The sequence below is a fragment of the Myxocyprinus asiaticus genome, chromosome 35 (genome assembly GCF_019703515.2).
Source record: "Myxocyprinus asiaticus isolate MX2 ecotype Aquarium Trade chromosome 35, UBuf_Myxa_2, whole genome shotgun sequence".
NCBI classification, from domain to species: domain Eukaryota; kingdom Metazoa; phylum Chordata; class Actinopteri; order Cypriniformes; family Catostomidae; genus Myxocyprinus; species Myxocyprinus asiaticus.
Window position 1 is genome coordinate 1,039,373 of NC_059378.1, and position 22,809 is coordinate 1,062,181.

Genomic DNA, 22,809 nt, shown 5'->3' on the forward strand with positions numbered 1-22,809 from the left:
AAAAATCCCATTTTATTTTCTCCATCAGCAAATTGATTATTAATGATAACTTATATACCTTTAAAGACAGACTTCCCGTGAGATCCGAGGTTGTCAATTGATGTTATTACACAGGTCTCTGAAATACTTAACTATGACTGGTTAATGGCGCCATCTAGCGGTCTGATATTTCTAAGTAACAACTGCACATCCGAGGATTGAGACACATCAGACTGGGGGGCCTGGGTAGCTCAGCGAGTATTGACGCTGACTATCACACCTGGAGTCAGGGCGTGCTGAGTGACTCCAGTCAGGCTCCTAAGCAACCAAATTGGCCCGGTTGCTAGGGAGGGTAGAGTCACATGGGGTAACCTCCTCGTGGTCGCTATAATGTGGTTCTCGCTCTCAGTGGGGCGTGTGGTGAGTTGTGCGTGGATTCCGCGGAGAATAGCGTGAAGCCTCCACACGTGCTACATCTCCGTGGTAACGCGCTCAACAAGACACGTGATAAGATGCACGGATTGGCGGTCTCAGACGCGTAGGCAACTGAGATTCGTCCTCCGCCACCCGGATTGAGGCGAGTCACTACGCCACCACAAGGACTTAGAGTGCATTGGGAATTGGGCATTCCAAATTGGGAGTAAAAAAAAAAAAAAAAAAAGATGCATCAGACTGGTCATCCGGGTATTTAGAGTCACCTTTCTACTACTCGTATCACTCTGCGATCTAAAAGTAAACTTATAAAATAACTTCAGCTCATATCAATGTTTCACGTCCATTTATGTTTTTATTTGACAAGTAGTCTTGTAATAAGCTGGATAATGAGCAGTCCAACGGTCATTATTTACAAAATAAACGCCAACAGATCTCTGACGCAAAAAATCCTATAGGGTGATACTAGACCCCTCTGCTTCACGTTGGGGTCCTAAACACCCTGCCGAGGTTTATTTTGCGATAACAACCGTCTGACTTATCCCTTACGTATATGCTTCTGTTAAAGCCATCAGTCTGTTATTTCTTCATTTAAAGCAAAATCATGTTTAATAGAGCAATTCCTGTTAAAGAACTATACCACACATGATCCTGAAGAAAAAGATACACCAAAATTGGAGAATCATGGCAAATAAAGTGTGCCAAAAGAGCTCTGCAGTGACCGCCCACTCCTATGATGCACTGTGAGTGACGCAATCGAGTAGCTTTCCCTACACACTCAAACTACTAATATATGTGTGTATATCTGAATATTTTGCAATATATGGTTTCTATAATTAATCAACAACTTTAAAGCCCATCGATTTTAATTCCATTACTTCAGTCGCAATGCTTCATGGGATTGTAGTTCATCCCTCATTAAATACGTGAAGTACACTTTTCACTTAATCATACACTTACAGTTTTCATATACACTTTTCAAATAAGTTTGTACTGTTGTGATTCACCATTGAGCTACAACTCTTACAAAGGATTTTATGAAATCCCTATGGGGGAAAAAAAACAAAATCGGTTTTGGGTGAGAACAGACCAAAATATTTCACGGTATATTGAACATTTCTTGCCATTGCAGTCCCAAGGCAGGATCATGATTTCAAGCTCGATTACACTTCCTAGTTCTTGACGCATGTGCAGAGCACTAGATGCCCCTAAAGGAAGTGTAATCGAGCTTGAAATCACGATCGACATGGAGACTGCTGTCAAGATATATAATGGAAAGGGGAGTTATATTTTGGTCTGTTCACACCCAAAAACAACTTGATCACTTCTGAAGACATGAAGTAATCCACTGGAGTCTGATGGATTGGGTATATGCTGACTTTATCTCCTTTTTGGAGCTTCAAAGTTTTCCATTCAAAGGTTACCATTCACTTGTATTGTATGGAGCTACAGAGCTGAAATATTCTTCTAAAAATCTTCATTTGTGTTCAGCAGAAGTAAGTCAGTCACACACATTTAGGATGACATGAGGGTGAGTAAATGAGAGAATGTTCATTTTTGGGTGAACTGTCCCTTTAACAGTAGCTTTTGGAGCTCGAGAACCCCTGGGTAGGGTTGCACCAGCTGTGTGTAAGGTCTCATTTAAGTTGGCACGTAAAGTTCACACTAAGGGCTTAGTAACTACTAGTTAGTTTGGAACTAGTCAATGCCTCAATTTGGTTGCATCACCTGTTCTTAAAGCAAGACTTAGCTAGGAGGTCGTAAGCTCTCCGTAATGTAATGCGTATTCGCATAATATGATGTTTACCTGTGTTGATCCAATAAGCAACATTGAAATTTGAACACAAAAGTGTTAAAAAGCCATGCATTTCAGTTTTATCTTGTTACGGTTAATGTTTAAACCATGTTTGCTCACGTAACTGTCCGCTGTGATGAATTATATTCCCATTGAAATATGATATGTATAAAAAAAAAAAAAAAGGAGATAAATAGTAAATTTAGCATTTAGCATGGAAATAACATTATTCAGGAACTGTATCTAAAATTAATAAGGGTCAATAAATAAATACTAATACAACATGCTGGAATAATTTAAATGTATTCATTTTAATATCCGATATATTTTTGACTTGGTGCACATTTACGCCACAATGCTGATGGAAAAAAAAAAATCTTTCCAAGAAATTTCAGTAGACAAAAAAACTCTAGAAAACACCAGTTGTGGAAAATTACATGTGATCTATGAGCTTTATACAGTGCATGCAATTGAAGAGACTGTTAAGGCCCAGATATACTTCATACGAAATTGAAAAACGAATGGGTATGTCATCATTTAGAACAAAATCTGGCCAAAGAGGTGTTTTTGCGTTCGTTTCGGTGGTTTGTAATGGTTCGTCTGGGCGAACTTTTAGGAAAACTTCTAAGCGGCTGCTAAACACCTTCTTGAAGCCATTGGTCCATGTCATCGGTAGGTGTGACCTGAAGCTCCACCTATTACTTTATGTTTTTCAGTCCGTATTCAACGTGAACATACCGGCGTGCAGAGTTATTAGCGAGCTGGTGCATGTTTACCTACATCAGCGTGATTGTTCGCATAGAGATATTTTCCAAGAACATGTCGTGCAATTTATTTATTTTGTTTAATCTACAAAAGGAATCAAATCTACTCATATACTCTCATGTGCCATCTGCCCAAAGTAAGATATGCCTCTATCACCATTATTTTGTCTGTATTATGAATATTAACACTTTTATACGCCCAACTTTGCAGTAGTATCAGTGTCATCATAAATTACAATAACAGTGTAATCAGCGCATATTATGGCCACGTATCAAGTGTTAGCCCATTAGCATCATGAATTCACAATGTAAACAAGACAAATTAAACATGATCTACTGCATATTACTTTAAATCATCATCAAGTGGTTAAATGGACTTCTTTTACCGACGTGACTTCTACTCAAAGAATGGTTGTACACTGATTGTAAAGCGATTTTGGAAAGGCGCTATATAAATAAAATGTATTATTATTATAATTGTTATTATTAATGAGGCATAAAGTCATTGATAACGCATTTGAAAGGTTTTACATGTTGTGTCCTCATATTTAAATGCTGCTCTAAACACCTCTCATAGCGGTGTGACGGGTGTCAGGATTTTCGTAAACAGTATACTGTTGCTCGGCTTCTTTTTACCCCTGAACGAAGAAGAACTTCTTCAGAAGTATATCGAGGCCTTTAGTCCATTCGTCGCAGCCTGGTTGTCATTCCCGTCAAAACTTTAAGGTGGCACTACTGTGATTAAGGTCTATTTTGGGTTCCATGTATGAAAGGAGGTAATACAGGTTTGGAACGACATGAGGGTGAGTAAATGACTCTCTAATTTAATGTTTGTAACCGATAATGAAAGTGGCATTACCAGCAAAGCCCCAATTTAGAGTAATGTATGACTTGGTACCGTTTGATGCTAGCATAACAGCCATGTGGCGCTGGTCAAACGTGTGAGCGGAGAGGATCAAGGCTGGCGCGTGATGCGTCAAGAACCCCAACGAGATTTCCTCTTGAGGTTTGGTAACTTCACTGTCATGGAAACCAGCCGGTGATTGTCTGGCTTCCTCATTCAGTATTCCGGAAAACAGCTCTTGGAGAGTGTACAGGACCGATGATCCGCTTTCAAAGGACGCTGCCAGAGCTGTGACGGGCACACAGAGACACAGCAATCCCTTGAAACTGAGCTCTTGCATTATGGAGCCCGTCATCATCATCATCATCATCATCATCATCTCTTTGCAAATTCAGACTGGAAGCAAAGGCAAGAGTGAATGAAATCTACATCTCATCTGTCAGAGTTATTACAAAACAACAACATTAGCATAGTTTCCTCCCCAACCGCAGCTGAGCTCGTGAAAGAGCTGTGCTACTGATTCTCTCTGTCTCGTCTAATTTTCTGGTCATCTATTCTAGTTAGCAGTAAACAGGCGTGGCGTGGCGGGTCCTGTTGTGGCATGGCATTGTGAAGAAACGAAGCCATTACATCACTAATTTGACTGACAGGCTGCTGGGTGGGTGTGAGGCAGAGCGATGGCCACTGTAATTCAATTCCATTTGTCGTTAAAAGCCTTTCTGCCAAACCCTGTCAGCTCAGCCTCGAGGAATTCAAGGAGATTTTGCCATCAAGGCCGTGTCATCATCCTCCACAGGTCAACACTTCTGATCTAATTGAAAATGACTGAAAAATTGTCAAAGATAGATGAAATATGGTCATTTACATAGACTATATACAGGATTGACTTTAATGCCTGTTCTACACCATTTTAACTCACGCCATATCCAACAGCTCACACCAAGTCTCGGCTTTAATGGATATTAAATCAACTCCTATAGATTTGATTTAATTGCTCTCCATAGGCATTGATTGAATTCCTGTGGTTTTACAGTGTAAGCTCAATAAAAACATTTGTACCACCAAGAAAGCAAATGATTATGGCATTTGAGAAAACAAAACAAAACCAAGCATTTAAGAGACTTGCATTCAGCTCGCTTTAAATTGGTGCAGACCTATAAATGAGCATCGTAACAACATCAATGTCACCTGTTTTGCAGTGCGGCCCATCGAAGGCTGTCTGCGTGCAGTCGCAGGTGTAACCGCTCCTCTCCTCCACACATCTCCCTCCGTTATGGCAGACGCTGTCACTGCTGCAGTGACCCGGGCAGCCGGAATTCACCCCGGGTGTGGTCTTTGCACGCTCATAAAGGTCAAGGGTAACCCCGTTAAGGGTGAGGGCACGCAAGCAACCCAGAAAGCCCCTCTGCCTCGAAGCTGTTCCTCCTAATGGGGAGATTACAGTGAGCGCTTTACATGCTTATGTTTAATAGGCTGACAACATGTAAGGTCATGCAAATGCCTTAAACAGTTTTCCTATGGTCATAAAAAGTTTGAGCATACACTGATTGGCACTCATAGATTTTTGCCCAGTACCCCGATTTTGTGTTATATGTAAAAACATTTACTGGTATTCTTACCGGCTTTTCAATGTGCACAATTATTGTGTGCATGACCGGAGAATAGACCCATGAGTTTTAATCTCATGTAAATGTTGTTGTTGTTGTTGTTGTTGTTTTGTTTTGTTAATAAGCTGATTTGTTACAGGCATCTGTGTATAGCTGTGCAAGTACAAATTAATTGTGTGTTAAATATATCGGTTATGCCAATTAATCAGTGCCAATAGTTGCTTTTTAGAACTACTGGTTATCAGGTAAAAAAATATATTTCAGCTTTATAAATAAATGATAAATTGTTCAATTTATCTGTATGATTTATTAAGTTATTTTTTATCAAGTGTAGATATGAAGCTGTAAACTGCAATGTCTCGCGCTCCCTCTCGCTCTCTCTCTCCCTGCACGTCAGTCCTCCCCGAGTCGGATTATGGGCAAGATAGCGTAGGCTGTTATTAGACTTTGTTCAAGTTCATAACATTCAACCCAACCTGGCACTTTTACAGTAACTTACAAATATGCTCAAAGATACTCAATTTATCTCAGTGGTGTTTCTCTTTTCCAATGGGTATTATTAAGGGATAGCTGATGCACAGTCAGTGTTATTTTAGCCCCGTTGTGATACTGGGCTGATTAAATGGCTGTACACTTGCGTACCCACAAAGAGCTGACTGCTGAGCTGAAGCCGGTAGGGTCTTTCAGACGGCGCTTCAGTGAGCTGCATGGGCAGTGAGTCGACCTGCAGAGAAGCTTCTTTCACATTCCGCTCAGCATGAACATAATGCCACTGACGATCGTTCAAGGCCACAGGTGACCCAATAGTAAGAATTACTGGTCCATCTCCCAGGTCAATGGTGAAGTTCACTGTGGAGGGAGCTTAGAACGACAAGAAAAAAGTATGAAAATGCCAACAGTTCACCGAAAGCACACTTCTTTTTAAAGGGAACTGCTGAGAAGTTCTGATAACAAACATGTTGAAAACTATATCAGACTTGCTCAATACCAGTGCATTTCTCTTTAAAGATGTACAGTGGAGTGCATAAGTTTGCACCCCCTTTATCAGAATGTATATAAACATAAGAGGTAAAAGATATTTTCCTTTATTAGTGCCCTTCAGAAGATACATAACAGATATTTACATGTATCCCACAAGACGAAATAATAACAGTCTACACCAGCGGTCACCAATTAGCGGATTGCAGTCCAGATCCGGACCTCGGCTTGGTTCCATCCGGACAGCGAGACATCTTGACATTTGCTGGCCCATCTCACCATTTCTATAGTTCAAGAGATCAGCGCGACAAAACAACGGAGCTGTGTACAGCGCAAGCGCTCGGCGCAGATAGCACTGATCTTTCAGCGCTGTATCCTCAAATTCTTTTCTCTTCTACAGAACACGCTGCGATGTGCACAGTGTTGCAGACGCGGTTATTTTAACGTCCATAGTGGATAAATACAGTAAGCAGCAATATAGATGGAGACCGGCACTGATGTGGGTCAGCAGGGCTGCAAAATTATATAGAGGTGCTACAGCAGATCGGGGGCAGATTCCAATCGCAAGTGATCCTCCCTATGCCCTATACTCACTCTGAACTGCAGAGCTCTTGAAGTGGGTACTCTGAAGGAAACATGGCATTACAGTATGAATGTGCCCTTTGCTATCAGTCTTGTGGAAGGGCCCTCCGAGAAAAGATAAATTTTCTCACTTCGTTTTGAACGAGCTTTCGAGTGGCATCCCCTCCCTCAGGAGTGCCCTTCAAGGAAGCAAAAAATGCAGTTTTGAATTCGCCCTGGAACATCGAAGTGCCGTTACCTCAGACGAGTAATAGGACAGATAAAAAGTCCACTCCATGTTTTGTGCTGCGAGTTCATCACAAGAATAATACTCAATTGCACCTGCATTTTCTACATCACGTACCTCTAGTGTAGACCGATTTATTAATTATATAAATGTAACAGAATAGGCTATTATTTGTGATAAAGGAAAAATTGAAAACAAAATTATGTACAGTGTGTGTGTGTGTGTGTGTGTGTGTGTGTGTGATATATATATATATATATATATATATATATATATATATATATATATATATACACACATACATACATACATACACACACACACACACACACACACACACACACACAAGAAAATGGTTAAATACTCAAAAAAACAAAGAAACTAGTTAAGCATTTATAATTACTACTCATTAATTAGTGCACGTCATTGGATACCGGCATCTTTCGTAAAACACACTGCAGAAAACGAGAATTAAATGAATCTGACCATTCAGGTAAACCAGATTTGTGACAGGATAATGTGCTTCCAGAGCGCCTTTAAAGTATAACTTTTTTTTTCATCTAAAATTAGCTTTATTACGTTTTTTTTTCTCCCCAATTTGGAATGCCCAATTCCCAATGCGCTCTAAGTCCTCGTGGTGGCGTAGTGACACGCCTCAATCCGGTTGGCGGAGGACGAATCTCAGTTGCCTACGCGTCTCAGACCGTCAATCCGTGGATCTTATCACGTGGCTTGTTGAGCGTGTTACCGTGGAGACGTAGCGCATGTGGAGGCTTCACGCTATTCTCCGCGGCATCCACGCACAACTCACCACACACCCCACCGAGAGCGAGAACCACATTATAGCGACCACGAGGAGGTTACCCCATGTGACTATACCCTCCCTAGCAACCGGGCCAATTTGGTTGCTTAGGAGACCTGGCTGGAGTCACTCAGCACGCCCTGGATTCGAACTCGCGACTCCAGGGGTGATAGTAAAATTAGCTTTATTAATCAGCATGTTTCGAGCTGTTCACAAACAGATTATTTTTGTGAAAATTAATCAAAGATCATTTCTCACATAAATGGCAAGGAAAAACAACTAATTTTCCATTATTTGATAGTCTGACCATTTATAGGGCCTACTTTAGCTAACAGTATTTTTAAGCTTCACTATTGTGATGTACATTGTTCGTTGTTGGTAGATTTTCATTTTAAGGAAAATATAAAAATGTAAAAGTAAAAGAATGATCAACACAATCGAGCACTCACAACTAAGTTCCAGTCTTATGAAGTCTCTGACACCGAGATTCTCCAAGAAAACCCCTGAAAGAGCACTGGTTTTGAAGAAGAGTGAGATATCGATGCTCAGTTCAGCTTGCAGGGTCGGGAAGTGCAGATATGAGGATTCCTGGTAAAAAGATGCAGAATTCCAGAAAAATCCTGCAGCAGAGGGACAGGCGAGAGAGAGCGTATTGAGAAATAAATTGTGCATTGAAACAGATAAAAAAGCTCCATCTCTACGGCATTCTGAAGTATGAAAATGTATTCAGTAGAGTGCATTATTATTTCCCGTTTCAATTTGATAAATAAAATACCCACGGTCGCCATAGCAACGCAGCGGGCCAATTTGGAGCATGGCCTGTGAGCTTGTCCTGTTTGTGTCTCCGATGGCGATCTCACTGAGGGGTAAATGGTCTTTGTATGACAGCACACCAGTATCATTTGCCCTGCAGAAGGAGGCAGAGAATGTGCAAGAAAGGAGAATGGAAGACCTCCATTTAATCTCTCAGAGGTAGAAGATTGCCATCCGAGGAGTGTGTATGTTTCACTTGTTGTTTAAACTATGCAAACACTTAAAGTTATGCAGAATGTTTTCCTACTCCCTTAAAGATATCTCACCTGTCTCTGTAACAGCTCAAGACTCTGTAAACGGCAAACAAAAATATGTCCGTGGGCCGCTGTCTTTTACACTTTCAACCTGTCAGTCACTTTGCGCGTTCTCATCGTATTGTAGTTTCAGCAAAACTGTCAGTTGAGGGCGCTATTATGTTACTGTTGTTTTTAACAACCTTTCGGCATAATGTCAGCCTCAATAAAGCTCATTTGGTATCTTTGGAGTGCAGGGTTTTGGAAAGAGGGGGCGTGGCTAATTCAACAGCTCAGTCTCATGGAAGTAGAACGGCTAAAATCGCTTACAGCACCTTTAAAAATATGCTTTATAATTGATCAAACCACTCCAATCTGCCCAAGTCTTCTTGTATTCAATTACAGTCCTATTAGCTTGCAAAATAGCAAAAACTTCTCATTGACTGTGAAAGATAAATGCCATTGATTTACCAGGTGTCTTGGTCTGCGTCACAGTTGCAGAAGTAATTCATGTCCCTGCAGTTGCCATCCAAACTACAGGAACACTGCTGGACCCCAGGAAGAAATCCCCCCCAATACGTCCTTTTCACTCCGTCTCTATCCAGCCACCAAGACAGAGGAGTTCCATCTAAAAATGGACAAAATGCCTGGTAAGGATTTTTTTTGTTGTTGTTTTTTTGCGACTAATTATGCAAATAATGACAGCACAGTTTGGAGTCTAATGTCGTTTAGTCATACATGATGACATCTGGTCTCCTGCACCTGCTGTTCAGTAATGTGCTCTGAGGATCCTGTCAATCAATTATCCATTATAGTACAGCCTCAGTGTGCGTGACTAGGCATCCGCTATCACCGGCGTGCAGAGATCTGGCCAAGAGCTAAGCCCCTGACAAATGGCAATCTGATATGCAAGATGTCTAGTGCTGGAGGTTCTCTGTTTGAGTGGATTTCAAGAAATGTTTGTGTGCGATCAAAGGTTGATCCTTGGCTCAAGAGTTTTGTTGGGGGTCTCATTCTAGCTAATCAAATTGATACAGAATCCAAATAGTGAGCCAAGTGTTTGAGGAAAAGCTAACTTCGGTATATATCAACCTAACAGTTGAAGCAGAAAAAGATGTATGGAATAATTTAGGGTAGTAGCTTATAATCTTTTTTAAGTCTTTATGCATGCCTTTGCAATTCAAATGTTCTCATGCCCCACAACTATCCCTGCATGACAAAAATTACATTCTAACTGGTTTTTAAGTGAACATCATCATTCACTCCACATTGTCATCATGTCACACATGAGGCTCTTTAATATGTGGTAATAACCTGCTGTTATGGATCATTTAGCTGTGAGGTTTTTTTGGGCCTTTGGAACATATTAACTGAATTTAGAGGATTAGAATTCCTAAGGTAACATAAATCACACACTTCATAAAATCGCCAGCCTACACAACAATAAGACTGTAAAATCACATGTACAGTAGCACAGGGTTCACACTCTTTTCGACCAATAAAGTTCCATGTTTTTTTCACGACAATTCCAGTCATTTGTACTTACTGTCCAAAAATTATTTAACCCTTTCAGACCCCAAATATTTCCCAGGGACACAAAAATATGACCATGCAATAAAAAAATGTTATGGTTAACTCATAATTCGGTTTGATGAACGATATGAAGTTCACGATTTGCTATAATCTTGATTCGATATAACACATAATTGACAAAGTATGACAACAATATAAATGCTCAAAGTAATGAGATAATAAGAGTTTCTCATATTCCATTATAAGAAAATATCACAAACAAATGAACCTTCAAAAATAGTTGGCTACATTCAGGCTGATCAGGTGCAGATTTTATCAATTAATATATTCATGTTGAAATAATGTGAACAATGTTCATGTATTTACGTTGAGCTTACATTCATTAGTATAACAAGCGCTAAAACAGTACTGTCTCAAAGAATGGCGGTTTTACAAGCATCTAAGAGTATCGGTTCGGCGCACATTAATGAGAGAGGAGTCACACGGTTTCTTTACTGCATCCATGTTATGTGTGATGATAATTAATGTCTCTTTTTAATCAACTGAATATAAAGAACAGAAAGAATATTAAAATACACATTATTTAGTTAAAGTGGAATGTGTGGATCTCATCATTGATGGATACACATTACACAGAAGAAATGTTCTGTTTTATTTTTCAAGCACTTTTCAACAAAACATGCTGATTTTCTAGGTATTCCAGTACTTTCAAGAAGCTGAATTCAACTACTCTAACCCTTTAAGCTCTGAGGGTGTTTTTTAAAGATTTCCTGTTTCAGTGGCATACCCAAAATTACTATCAGCCTAAGAAACTGCAGAAAAATCACACAATAATAATTGAGCCAAAACAATTTATTTATTTATTTATTTATTTTTTACATTATATTCCTCTGGGTGTAAATAAAGTGGCTCCAAAAAACTGCTTTTGTTTTGTTCCCAATTATGTCAACTGTATCTGAGAAAAAGTTTGTGTTGATATGACAAAGTAATCAGAAGTTATAAAAATAATTTATCATAGTGTCCAAAAACATCTCCATGCATCCGAAAGCCTCTCCAAACAAATAAAACATAATAATTGTACATAAGAACTAATTACACATGCAAGCACAACAATGACTAAAGGTTTGTACAGCATGCAGACATGATTTTAGTAATGACATTTCACAGAATGAGTTTCATTCTGTGTCATTTGAGTCATCATTGAGTCTGTGTCATGTATTTGGCGCCATCTCCTGGTGGTCATATGTAACATTGTGCTTCATGTGGATTATCTAATGATCTATGCATCTGATTATCTTGTGTGTGGGCTCCTTTGAAAGATAATCACCTCCTCTAAGGAATGGTATTTTATGTTCCATTTATTTTTCGTTACGTTATAAGCAAAAACACAGCATATAAGCAACACCAACATAATTGTCAAAGACATATTCTTAGCTATTACTCGTTATATTTTTGTCTGTGAGTAAAACAAATAGGCTGGTTGTATTCTACTCTTTGAGAACTTTCCAACAACATATGACACATGGCTATTTGATCGGTTTGATATTTTTACTGATTGCAATAATATGTACAGTGCTATTTTTTTTTATACATTATCAAAACAGAACACTTCTGATTTGTCTGCAGATTTCAAAGAAATTAATAACTGTAGTTATTAAATGTTTTGAATTTTTTTTTTCTTTCTCACGGCGGGTCCATCTGAGCTTAAAGGGTTAAGCACTTCGAGGACTTTGTGCGAACCCTGTAAATAGTGTCAAAAAAAAGAAAGAAAAAAAGGCAGTGATATTTTGCAGGTTGACCGGTCATTTCATTTACAGTATGGTGATATGACTGAAAACAATGTTAGAAAAATCTAATTTTGCCTCTATGGTTCGTCATTTATTTTTGGTTTGCGGTATTTCAAAATCCGATATATTGTCCCAACCTTAGTTTGCGGTAATGTTTTAACAGTTATTTCTGGTGGACATCAGTTTTGAATTATGCCATATTTTTTTGCCATGTCACATGCCGCCATGCTTCATTTCAAAGGAAGATTTATGTGTGAAATGACACTCATAGCTTGACTTGGCAGCATCTAATATAACTAATATTTCTTCGTGATTTTGGAGGCACCATTGGAATAGATGCAGGGTCTGAAAGGGTTAAAAATCATTTTATAGAGATTGCACTCACAAATGTTGAACTTATGGGTGATGAAATATTTTTGAGCAAAGCTAGAAAAATGTATATTCCTCATAGAAAGTTCCATGACTGTGAGAGCCCTGAGTAGTAAGAAAGCAACACAAACCCCAGGTGTCAAAAAGGCGAGATTTCCTGCAGCGATACATCACTTCCTGTTGGCAGTGTTCTGAGGAGGTCACAAGTGAACGGAGGTGGTACTGTGAGATGGTGTAGTTGAAGATAAGAACGAAAGGGCTGCGTGGAGTGGATCCTCGAATATCTATAGGCCTCATGTGATCGTGTCCCACCACTGTCCAAACTTTGTTTTCTATGCAAGAAACACATGAAGACATAATATGTGTAATAACCCTGAATCCAGTACAGATTGAAATCCCCATTGACTCGTATCGTCTCTCATCAACCCTCTCATCCCGCCCTCAATCGACTGCATGTGCCTGTGAATGAAAATGAGAGATTAACTGTGTGATGGAATCATATGCAAATACCTGATGAATATAAAGCAGAGAACAGAAGTATTCTTTCAGGCAGTTGTGAAAAGATGAGAGTAAGTTAGTCCAGACTAGTACCGTCTCCCAATGCAAATTGAAATTCTCAAGTGTGATGTCCAAAGGTGCTTGTTTGCAGTGTCTTTGCAAATTAGTATGGTTAAAAGCTCCTGTAATTGAGGTCAGTTTCAAACGATTTTCTTGCCAGGGCTTGTTGGTGTCGCCTGAGAGAAAATGTCTCTTTGTATTAGGAGCTTCTCTGGTTCTTCTAATGTATGCAAGATGGCTAAAACTTTGTAAAGTATAGCCATCTTATCCGTGCCAACACGCAGCGGGTGGCCACGGCGTACAACAGCTTCCAGGTGCTTACTTTTCTCTGCTTGCAGTTCTAATAACCTCAGAGTCAAAGTCAGCTGCCTTTGAAACTAATAAATATTGAGCTAGTACGAGTTGCCGGTCTCTGCAAGCCGACGTGCTCCATGTCTTTTTTTCTCCCTTCACCTGCACTCCTCCCTGCTGCTGGCATAATGGAGCTTGAATTTCCCTGCACGGTGACATTATGTTTTACAGTCTTATCTGAGACAAATCAGCCTAGTATTTGATGCAGCCAGCAGAGAGAAACGTCAGAGGCTAAAAACCAAGACCGGTGAAACTGATGATGAATCCTGACAGTGGATGTGGAGGAAGTACATTATTTCCAGCAGGGGCAGTTCTAGGGTCAGTTGATATTCAAGGCTTAGTCCTGACCTCTGTGCATGTATAGGGCTATCCTTTGAAATACTGAAATGATGAAATATACACTTTACTTTAAAGAAAAAGTTACATCTATGGGTGTCGTTTATTAGATAAATCTTTAAATGTTACTGAAACTAAAACTAAAAAGGTCCCACTAACTTTTGTTTCCACTTTAGATATGCTCAAAGATCAGAAGTTGCTGCTTTTATCTAGGGATGTCCCTAAACCACTTTTTTGTAGAACTAGTATGAGTAACCATACTTCCTTTTCGGTACTCACCAATACCTATTTTTTGTTTTATTTGTAATTTATCATCAAAAGGGGGCCTGGGTAGCTCAGTGAGTAAAGACGCTGACTATCACACCTGGAGTCACGAGTTCGAATCCTGTGCTGAGTGACTCCAGCCAGGTCTCCTAAGCAACCAAATTGGTCCGGTTGCTAGGGAGGGTAGAGTCACATGGGGTAACCTCCTCGTGGTCGCTATAATGTGGTTCTTGCTCTTGGTGGGGTGCGTGGTGAGTTGTGCGTGGATGCCGCGGAGAATAGCGTGAGACTCCACACGCGCTACGTCTCCGTGGTAACACGCTCAACAAGTCACGTGATAAGATGCGCAGATTGACGGTCTCAGACGCGGAGGCAACTGAGATTCGTCCTCCGCCAACGCGGATTGAGGCGAGTCACTACGCCACCACGAGGACTTAGAACGCATTGGGAATTGGACATTTTCTAAACTGGGGATAAAAAAATTATAAATCATCACCAAAATGGTGTCAAAATAAATGAATTTAAATATTTTATCAAATAAAAAGAAACAATTAATTTTCAGCATTCTATTGTATTATTTTGATCAAATGAAGTGCTGTTAATAGGCTAAAATAGGTGCTAATAAGAAAAAAAACGAATTTGCTAGATTTGCCAAAGTTTGCGAGGATCATGACATGGTGTCTTAAAGAGTTTTGCAAAAACTCTTAGGGTGTTAGGGTGTTGTAATCACAAAGATCGCCGACAGCCTTGCAATCGGTATTTGCAATGAATGCATGTTATTGCCATAACAATTAATATTTAATCGTGACAACATATATATCATTAGAGAGGTGCACTACAGCTTCGATATTTTGCCACAGTTTTACTATGTAAAAGTTACAGTGAGTAATTTCTCTAATTGTGTCAACATATCAAAACATCAAAATTACAGTTATGAAAACGTAATAAAGATGCACACCGATTCAATTATGTAAACAACATCCAAAACCCAAATATGGACATAGAAGATGTTATGACATCATACATACCTCAGAGGCCACATGACGGGGACTTCCAGCTGCATATAAAGAATATGCTTTCTGTCTCATTCTATGAATATAATCTACATGAGATTAGTGAAAGTAACTTTTGAAATCACTCTGATGATTTAAAGTTTACTGTATGCAGTAGATTATGTGTAATTTATAATTTTTTTTATTCTAATTCATGGCCATACTTTGCACCTGTTACCCATTGTTATTGTATTTTATGCTGAATTTTGTCAAATAAAATTTCAAGATCATGAGAAAGGTTTTCTCACTCACAATCAAACACATCTTTTCTACTCCAATAATATGATGATAAAAGTTTGTGCTGTCTCTATGCATGATGCTTAAACAATGGTGTAAGAGAGTCGTTCAACACACTAAAGCGTTTTTAGGGACGAAACATGAAATTGTTTGGATTTGAAAACATGTATATGGTTTATTCTAATGTTTTAAGTCACTGAAAATGTCCTAAAACACTCTCACAGTGATATCTTACCTTCCGTTCTCTTCTTTTTAAAGAATATTTCCTTGAACTGTTTTCTTGGCCATTTTTGAAAGTGCGCGAAACTGTTGAAAACTTTACTTTCAGTGCTGTAAATTTCACGTGAACACTGGGAAAGACACGTCATCACATTGCTAAACTCTGACATAAGTTTGCCGGTGTATTTAAAACGATTACTTTTCGCAGTAGAGAGAGAGAGAGTTTGCGTGCTCATGGTTGCCAGATTGCACATATAAAGTATAACACTGGAGGAATATTTCCAAACTGTGCAAGTGTAAGGATATGACTGGAGGATTGACACTTTTAATGGTAATATCTATCACGCGTGTCATTTAAACCGCACTCCTCACATGCAGCGCATGGGACTCGACATCCAAACCACAGCAACATCACATCATCTGGTTGATGTTTCACTAATACTCATCAACTGCTTCATTGCATCCAGTCTAGCTGAATCAGGGATGTTTGTGTGAGGCTTGAGCAAAAAAATCTGCCTCACCTGGAGGCTCCCTGGAATGAAGGTTGGCCAACCCTGATCCAACCTGCTGAACTAGACAGCGCAGCGAGGAGATGCTGAACTCACTTAATGAGATGTGTGATTTCTCCTGGCACACATGCTGAGGTCACACCTGTCCACTGGATCAGGTTTTTACAAGAGAAGTTCTGGGCTGTTAGTTTCATCATTCAATAATGTGAAACATGATGAACGCCAGTGTCTAATTTATCTAGAAATGTGCAGAGCTGGGTATGCATAATTGGCAAACATGTATTTCAATCCAATGTCGGCTCACCTGCCACAGTGCAGTTGACTTGAGTGTGTGTTAATGGTCCGCTGCCATCAAGGTCGATTGTAAACACACCAGATTGGCTTCCTGTTTTTCTGAAGGCCTCGCAGGATCGTTCATATATTGCTGAAAAAACAGTAACACATTTATGTTGTGGTAAGTAATGGTATGCTTGCATTTCGGCACAGCTTGGCAACGAGACTCCCGAGTCTATTAGCCCTTTTCCACCGACATGGTTCGGGGGCGGGTTCCTGGGCCGATGCGAATTCTTGAACTGTTCCACGTATTTCCACCACAGAAAAGGCTGTTCTGGGGCTGAAAACCTAGTTCGACACCGGCCCCAAAAGCTTGCTGGTCTCCACGCAGGAACCGATTATGTCAGGGGGCGGAGGACGGGATAATGTTTCATCACCAAATGTTTCCCAAACAACAACAGAAGCTACCGTCTGCAGCCAATTGTACTACTTCACTCTATAAACACAATAAAGACCCACAAAATTATCAGACGTTCAAAGCGTTCAGGTAACACGGATGAAATGAGCACTCATGAGCGATATGGTCTTTACGGAGATCCGAGATTAACTATAGAGATTGCAAAGGGGGAAAAAAATCGTTTACGAGAAGATCCAGCACGCAAATGATGCATGCCGGCTTCAATCAGACAATTGACCAAATCATAAACAAATTGAGGGAGTGCAGGGACTGCATGAAGGACTTAAACAAAAGCAACAGTGGATTTATTTCCCTGCTAAATGTAAATATATATTTACGTTTAGCAGGGAAATAAATTTACAGCGCAAATTATAGTTACTCCAGGGATGCTTGTGTATCAGCATGAGATGCTGGAAATGTCCCGCCCCTTACTGAAATGGAAAACATGATTGGTTACCAATATCCAATCACATCTGAAATGAACGTTCTGATTGGTGGATCAGATTAGTCGGACTGTCTGTTTTGCCCATGCCATCAGTTGCGCTCCCGACTTCTGCAGCTCTGTGCACGTTTAGAGAGAATCTCTGTACACTTATTAAAATAAAACGGTGCTGCGGCATCGCATTAGTAGATTGAAAAAGTTCCAGGTCAAAAGAATACTCGTTGTTCTGGCGGCCATACTTATCATCACTTATTTCAGGTGGGCATCCGCAGAATCCTGAGAAAGATAGGTGGGCATACGCCGTGTGCCCTAGACTACACTACTTATGCTATGGCAAAACTCCAAATATAACCATCTGCTACACCAATGCTAATAATGATTCGACTGTTACAGTTTACAGAATGTAGCAAGTTAAGCCATAGTTCATACTGAAGTCAGTGGAAAAGAGCGGCCGGCTTACGGAAGGCACCAGATTGCCCTGGCCATAACCAGTGGAGCACAGGCTCGGCACGCAAACCATCGCCATATCGGTGGAAAAGGGCTATGTGGGTGGTAAAAACAAGAAAAATGATTTCAAGAGCACTGTTTTGCTACTTTAAAAGTTTAGTGTTTAATCATGACAAATCATTTGTCTCAACTTTTGCTATTCAGCAGCATTGTGCTCTGTGCATCCCAGAGTACTGTAGCTATCTGTCAAATCAGTCACAAAAAAAAAACAAACATTAACTGTGTTTTCATGCAAACAAGTCCTCTTTTATTTAGTTTAAATTAACTTCCCTAACAGTAGCATAACTAAATGGCACATTTCAAACTGTTCATTTAGCACACAAAGGTAATTACTGTTTATTTGGGATGCGTTTGTCATGAGCGAGACGTCCTCTGTGCAGCAGAGTGAGCCAATTTGCTGCACCTGTTGTTTTGCTGACGGTGTATCACACAGCAGGACTTGTAAAAAGAGAATATCTTTTAATGCACTGATTCTGAACAGATGGGCTTCAGAGAACCTGTACAGTCATGAGCTCATGATGAAATGTGCATGTGGTGGCAAATTAGAACATATTGATCCAACAAATTTTATTACAGCATGGAATTGTAACAGAGCTGGCGAAAATAATCACGGCTTAATCGAAAGCTCTCATAAACACAGATGCTTATATTAAATAGATAAATTGGTGAGCATGTAGTTTCAAACAATATCGCGACACATGTAGGCTTGCAGCTGTCAAGCATTATGCACAACCTAATATTTGTCAGAGGTAAGCAGCATTTGTTTAATCCAATCAGTATTATTAAATTTGTTTATTTTCGCAAAATTATTTTTTGGACCAAATTATGCAGCCCTAGTTTACATTTTCTTTTAAACAGAATATTGTAACCCAGACAATGCATCTGTGATATCTGAAGTGAACCTGTGCAAGTGAGCATACATGATTATCACTGTTAACTGCACACAAGTGAACAAAATCCCAGCATCTTTTTAGCACCCTCACTAACATTCTCCAAAATGAATTCGAACTCACAGTAGAGTAATCAAGCATGCATGGGCTGCTTTTGAGTCTTTGTTTACAGGTCACTCACAGTTGTGGCAGGTGGCTCCTGTGTATCCTGTTCCAGAGCAGTCACAGTAAAACTGCTCCCATGACTGGATGCATTGACCACCATGTTCACACAGATTGGGCAAACACCTATTGGGATAAACACGATTAACTGTAGTGATCAGCACTGATTTTTATTAATGTTGTTTGCTAAGGCAAGCATGACAATTATTAATGCTCACACTTTGATTTAGAGCTTAATTTATTCACATAAATCCCACTGAATAAAACCTTATACCGTGTGGCTTATTAAAGAGAGGTGTGCTATTACCAGGCGGGTATCGTCCATATGGGCAGGTAGGGCAGAGCCCCTCTTAAATATTCATCCACTTGAAAACATAGATCCATACTATAAATGGCCAATAATGTAATTTGTTTGCCCGTAAATGTGTTCAAAATGCTGACATGTGTATTTAAAAGCAGGCCTAGTATACGTTTGTATCCTATTAAGTGGTAAAGTATCTGAAAGCTCCGTTACACAGTGTTTGATACAGATATACAAGCATGTGGGGCAGAGAGTCTGCTGTCCTCCCGAACTCCACAGCGCCCCTCAGATTTCCCAATGGAAATATGTGGTCAAATATGGTACTGCAACAAGACCTTATTGAGACCCATTGGGGCAGAAATAAATCTGCCCATAAATGTAGTGCCAAACCAAAGGTAACTTTAGTATTAGTGCGTGTGTCTAACAGCGTGTTGTTTCTATTGATATTCAAAACAAATTGGCCATCAAACGGATTGGTCCTTAAGCCAGTAAAGGGGCTTCCACATGACTCACATCGGGGCATCAACACACCGCTCAATGCCAGCATCAAGCACTGCTTTGACCCCCCACATGCAAGCGTTGCAGACGGAGGGCAGATTTTACGAGTTTGCAGGAAGTGTGAAACGTAAACATTGAAAATGTGTCTTTAGACTTAAAAAAGAAAAAAAAAAAATCCTGGCAATTGTTTTGATGCATTCAGAAAGTAATAATATGAAGGTCTTAGGATGTTCTTGATGAATTTAAATGAGTTCATGAACTGAAGTCTCTGGATGTTCAGAAGCGACAAGGTAAATATTTATGAATTAAAAAAATATATGAAACAGTTTTAAAATAGTTTGTTGTATTGTACTCTAAAATACATCATTAGAATGGTAAAAACGTGTATGAATTGACCCCATTCACTTCCATTATAAGTGCCTCGTTGTATCCTCGATGTTTGCTTTTTTTTATTGGAGTGGTGGTGGCGTAGTGGACTAAAGCACTGAACAGGTACGAAGAAGGTTGTTGGTTCAATCCCCACAGCCACCACCATTGTGTCCTTGAGCAAGGCACTTAACACCAGGTTGCTCCAGGGGGATTATAAGGGCACTGTAAGTCGCTTTGGATAAAAGCATCTGCCAAATGCATAAATGTAAAAGGAGGGACGAGTCGAAATCACATTTTGTGGTAATCAACATTATGCCACAAATGCTGTCGATTGAGCTGAACTTGTATTAAAGCACTCATATATTGTGCAGAAAATGTAAGGTCTTCAAGGTCTCTGTTGAAACCTTGATTTAAGTTTTAGCACAGAATCGTTTTTATCTTTTTAATAAAGCAGCACCATTTAAAAAAAAAAAATCTAAAGTACTTTTGGTAAAAGTGGTGTAATTAAATGTGTAAGAAATCATCATTTTCGCCCTAGTCTGAAAAAGGCAGACAAAAGGCAGCCGAACAATATTCAAATTCAATCTCTGCTTATAATGGTTTTCCAAGGTTATAAGCCAAATACACTTCTAAACAAGAGCTCTACACTTAGTGTGAACGTCCAATACAAGAAATCAATGGGGTAAAAACTGACCTGTCCTGAATGCTGCAAACATCAAAGCTAATCTGGCTAAAGTTGCTCAAGTATTCCTGCTGAATTTGGAGAAAGTTGACTGGATGGTTGTTGATGTAAAGCAGACGAAAACAGCCCTGGTATCCACTGCTGGGGTTCTCGCAGACGAAACTGCTCTGGGATAAAGGGCAACCTAGAGTAATGGAAAACTCCAAGTTACTGTCTTTTAAATCAAAACAAGCACCACAAGTACAACCAAAAGTTGCTCCAAGACACATCTCTGTTCTGAGGAATTCATGCAAAGCAGCTTATAAAATCTCAGCAGGACTGCATTGTCCCAGAAGCAAGCAAAATTAGAGATTTAGAGGTCTTAGTTAAGACATTGGAAGTTTGAGTCAGAGATTTCAATAGCAGCTTTAAAGAAAAAGCATTTATCCTCTACAGTAATTGAATGTGTTTAGAGCTGCCTGACTGAACTAAAAGGAAAACCCCTGCAAGAAAAGAGAGAGGGAGGAGAATAAAAATTGCACGTGTGAAATGAATAGACCCTTGGCTTGCCAAGCCTGTGTTTTATTCACGGATAAGGGGAACGTTCGGTTGATGAGGTTTAGACTTAAGGCAGCAGCAGCTGTAAAGAAAACTGTCCCTTGCATTCAGGAAAATGTTTTGGGTAATAACCGCTTTTTGCAAGTAGCAATCAGGTTATTCCGTTCAAACTAAGCTTAGTAGATATCAGCCTTATGAATGTTCAAAATAAGTTATTTAAATCTAAGGGGTCTATAATTGACTACATTTTAAATGAGTAACTTTTCCAATGAAGTTAAGAAAACCCTTACTTATAATCGTAAGGCTATCGTCACTAAGAATGTTGCTTAAAGCCAGCAGCAGAAGAACGAACTAGCAGTTTCTGTTTATAATGCCGAACCTCCAAAGTAGATGGTCGTCTTTTGCACGCTGTTGCTAAGGCCACTGATTTCCATCAAGACAGGCTTCTGGTTGTCGACTGTTAAAGACACCTTCTGACTTTTGACCGTGACGACTACGGAGTGCCACAGTCCAGCGCTCAAACTCTGACCTGAAACACAAACAGGAGAGACCTGCTCTGACAGTGTCAACGATATCAATAAGGCAGCATTCTCAGCCTCACAATTAAAGCAGGTTTGGAAAGTTAAAAGTGATGCATTTAATTCGACAATACTTTCTCTAATCCCAGGTACTGTAAGTATGCAGAAACAACTAGAGAAAAAGCTATTCAAAGGCTCGAATTTCAGATTCGGTTCCGATTTCTCTTAACAATTCTGGTTCCATTAACCATTCTTTTAGAAGCTTTTGAGGAAGAAATATTTAGAAATAAGAAATGCAATTCTTATTAATTCATTGCCCTTGATGAGATAGTTTCATAATTTTAAAGATATTTACACTGACTTTTATTTAACACATTAATCAAATATCTCACTGATGTAAATGTGCCATATTTAGCCCAAATGGCAAATTGTCATCTGCTGTCCCTGGGCAGGTTGACACCCAATATTAATTAAATTAAGGAATTTTAATTAAGATTTTATTGATTCGTTCATTTTTATAAAATACCACTACTTTAACTGCACATCAACAACTATCTAGTAATTACTCTGATTTAAGTCTCACAAGTCTTAAGCAGTCCCAGACAGAATCTAAGTGTGCAGATTTCCGCAAAACTGTGACATCTTTCATAAAAGTTCTACGCATTCCCTATACACTTGCATGCTTGTTTATTACATATTTTTGCTAATTTGAAGATGCTTTCAGTTATCAATAAAAATGTAGCACTTTCAGCCCCATTTAATATATTTTACTATATTTGTTTAAATTTAAGGATGCACCGCTATGAACATTTTGGGCCAATACCGATTGTAACAAACTATTGGCTGATACAAATACCAATTTTATTTATTTATTTATTTTTTGCTACTTACCTTTTTTGTCAT

At 39.4% G+C, this 22,809-nt stretch overlaps 2 protein-coding genes across 3 annotated transcripts in view; one reads left to right on the forward strand and one right to left on the reverse strand.

The window, feature by feature from the left end:
* Positions 1-22,809, forward strand: part of LOC127425923 (uncharacterized) — a 393,067-nt gene that overhangs the window by 131,000 nt on the left and 239,258 nt on the right. The gene's annotated exons all lie outside the window — the stretch shown is intronic.
* Positions 1-22,809, reverse strand: part of cntnap5l (contactin associated protein family member 5 like) — a 115,059-nt gene that overhangs the window by 10,530 nt on the left and 81,720 nt on the right. For both annotated transcript variants that reach the window (XM_051672184.1, XM_051672183.1), the window contains exons 9-19: positions 21,768-21,917; positions 20,864-21,035; positions 19,021-19,127; positions 16,575-16,694; positions 12,876-13,076; positions 9,527-9,683; positions 8,789-8,916; positions 8,459-8,629; positions 6,064-6,282; positions 5,003-5,239; positions 3,869-4,102 (exon numbers count right to left, since the gene is read on the reverse strand). In XM_051672184.1, coding sequence (XP_051528144.1) covers positions 3,869-4,102; positions 5,003-5,239; positions 6,064-6,282; positions 8,459-8,629; positions 8,789-8,916; positions 9,527-9,683; positions 12,876-13,076; positions 16,575-16,694; positions 19,021-19,127; positions 20,864-21,035; positions 21,768-21,917 — 1,896 coding nt within the window. The remainder of the gene's footprint in view (positions 1-3,868; positions 4,103-5,002; positions 5,240-6,063; positions 6,283-8,458; positions 8,630-8,788; positions 8,917-9,526; positions 9,684-12,875; positions 13,077-16,574; positions 16,695-19,020; positions 19,128-20,863; positions 21,036-21,767; positions 21,918-22,809) is intronic.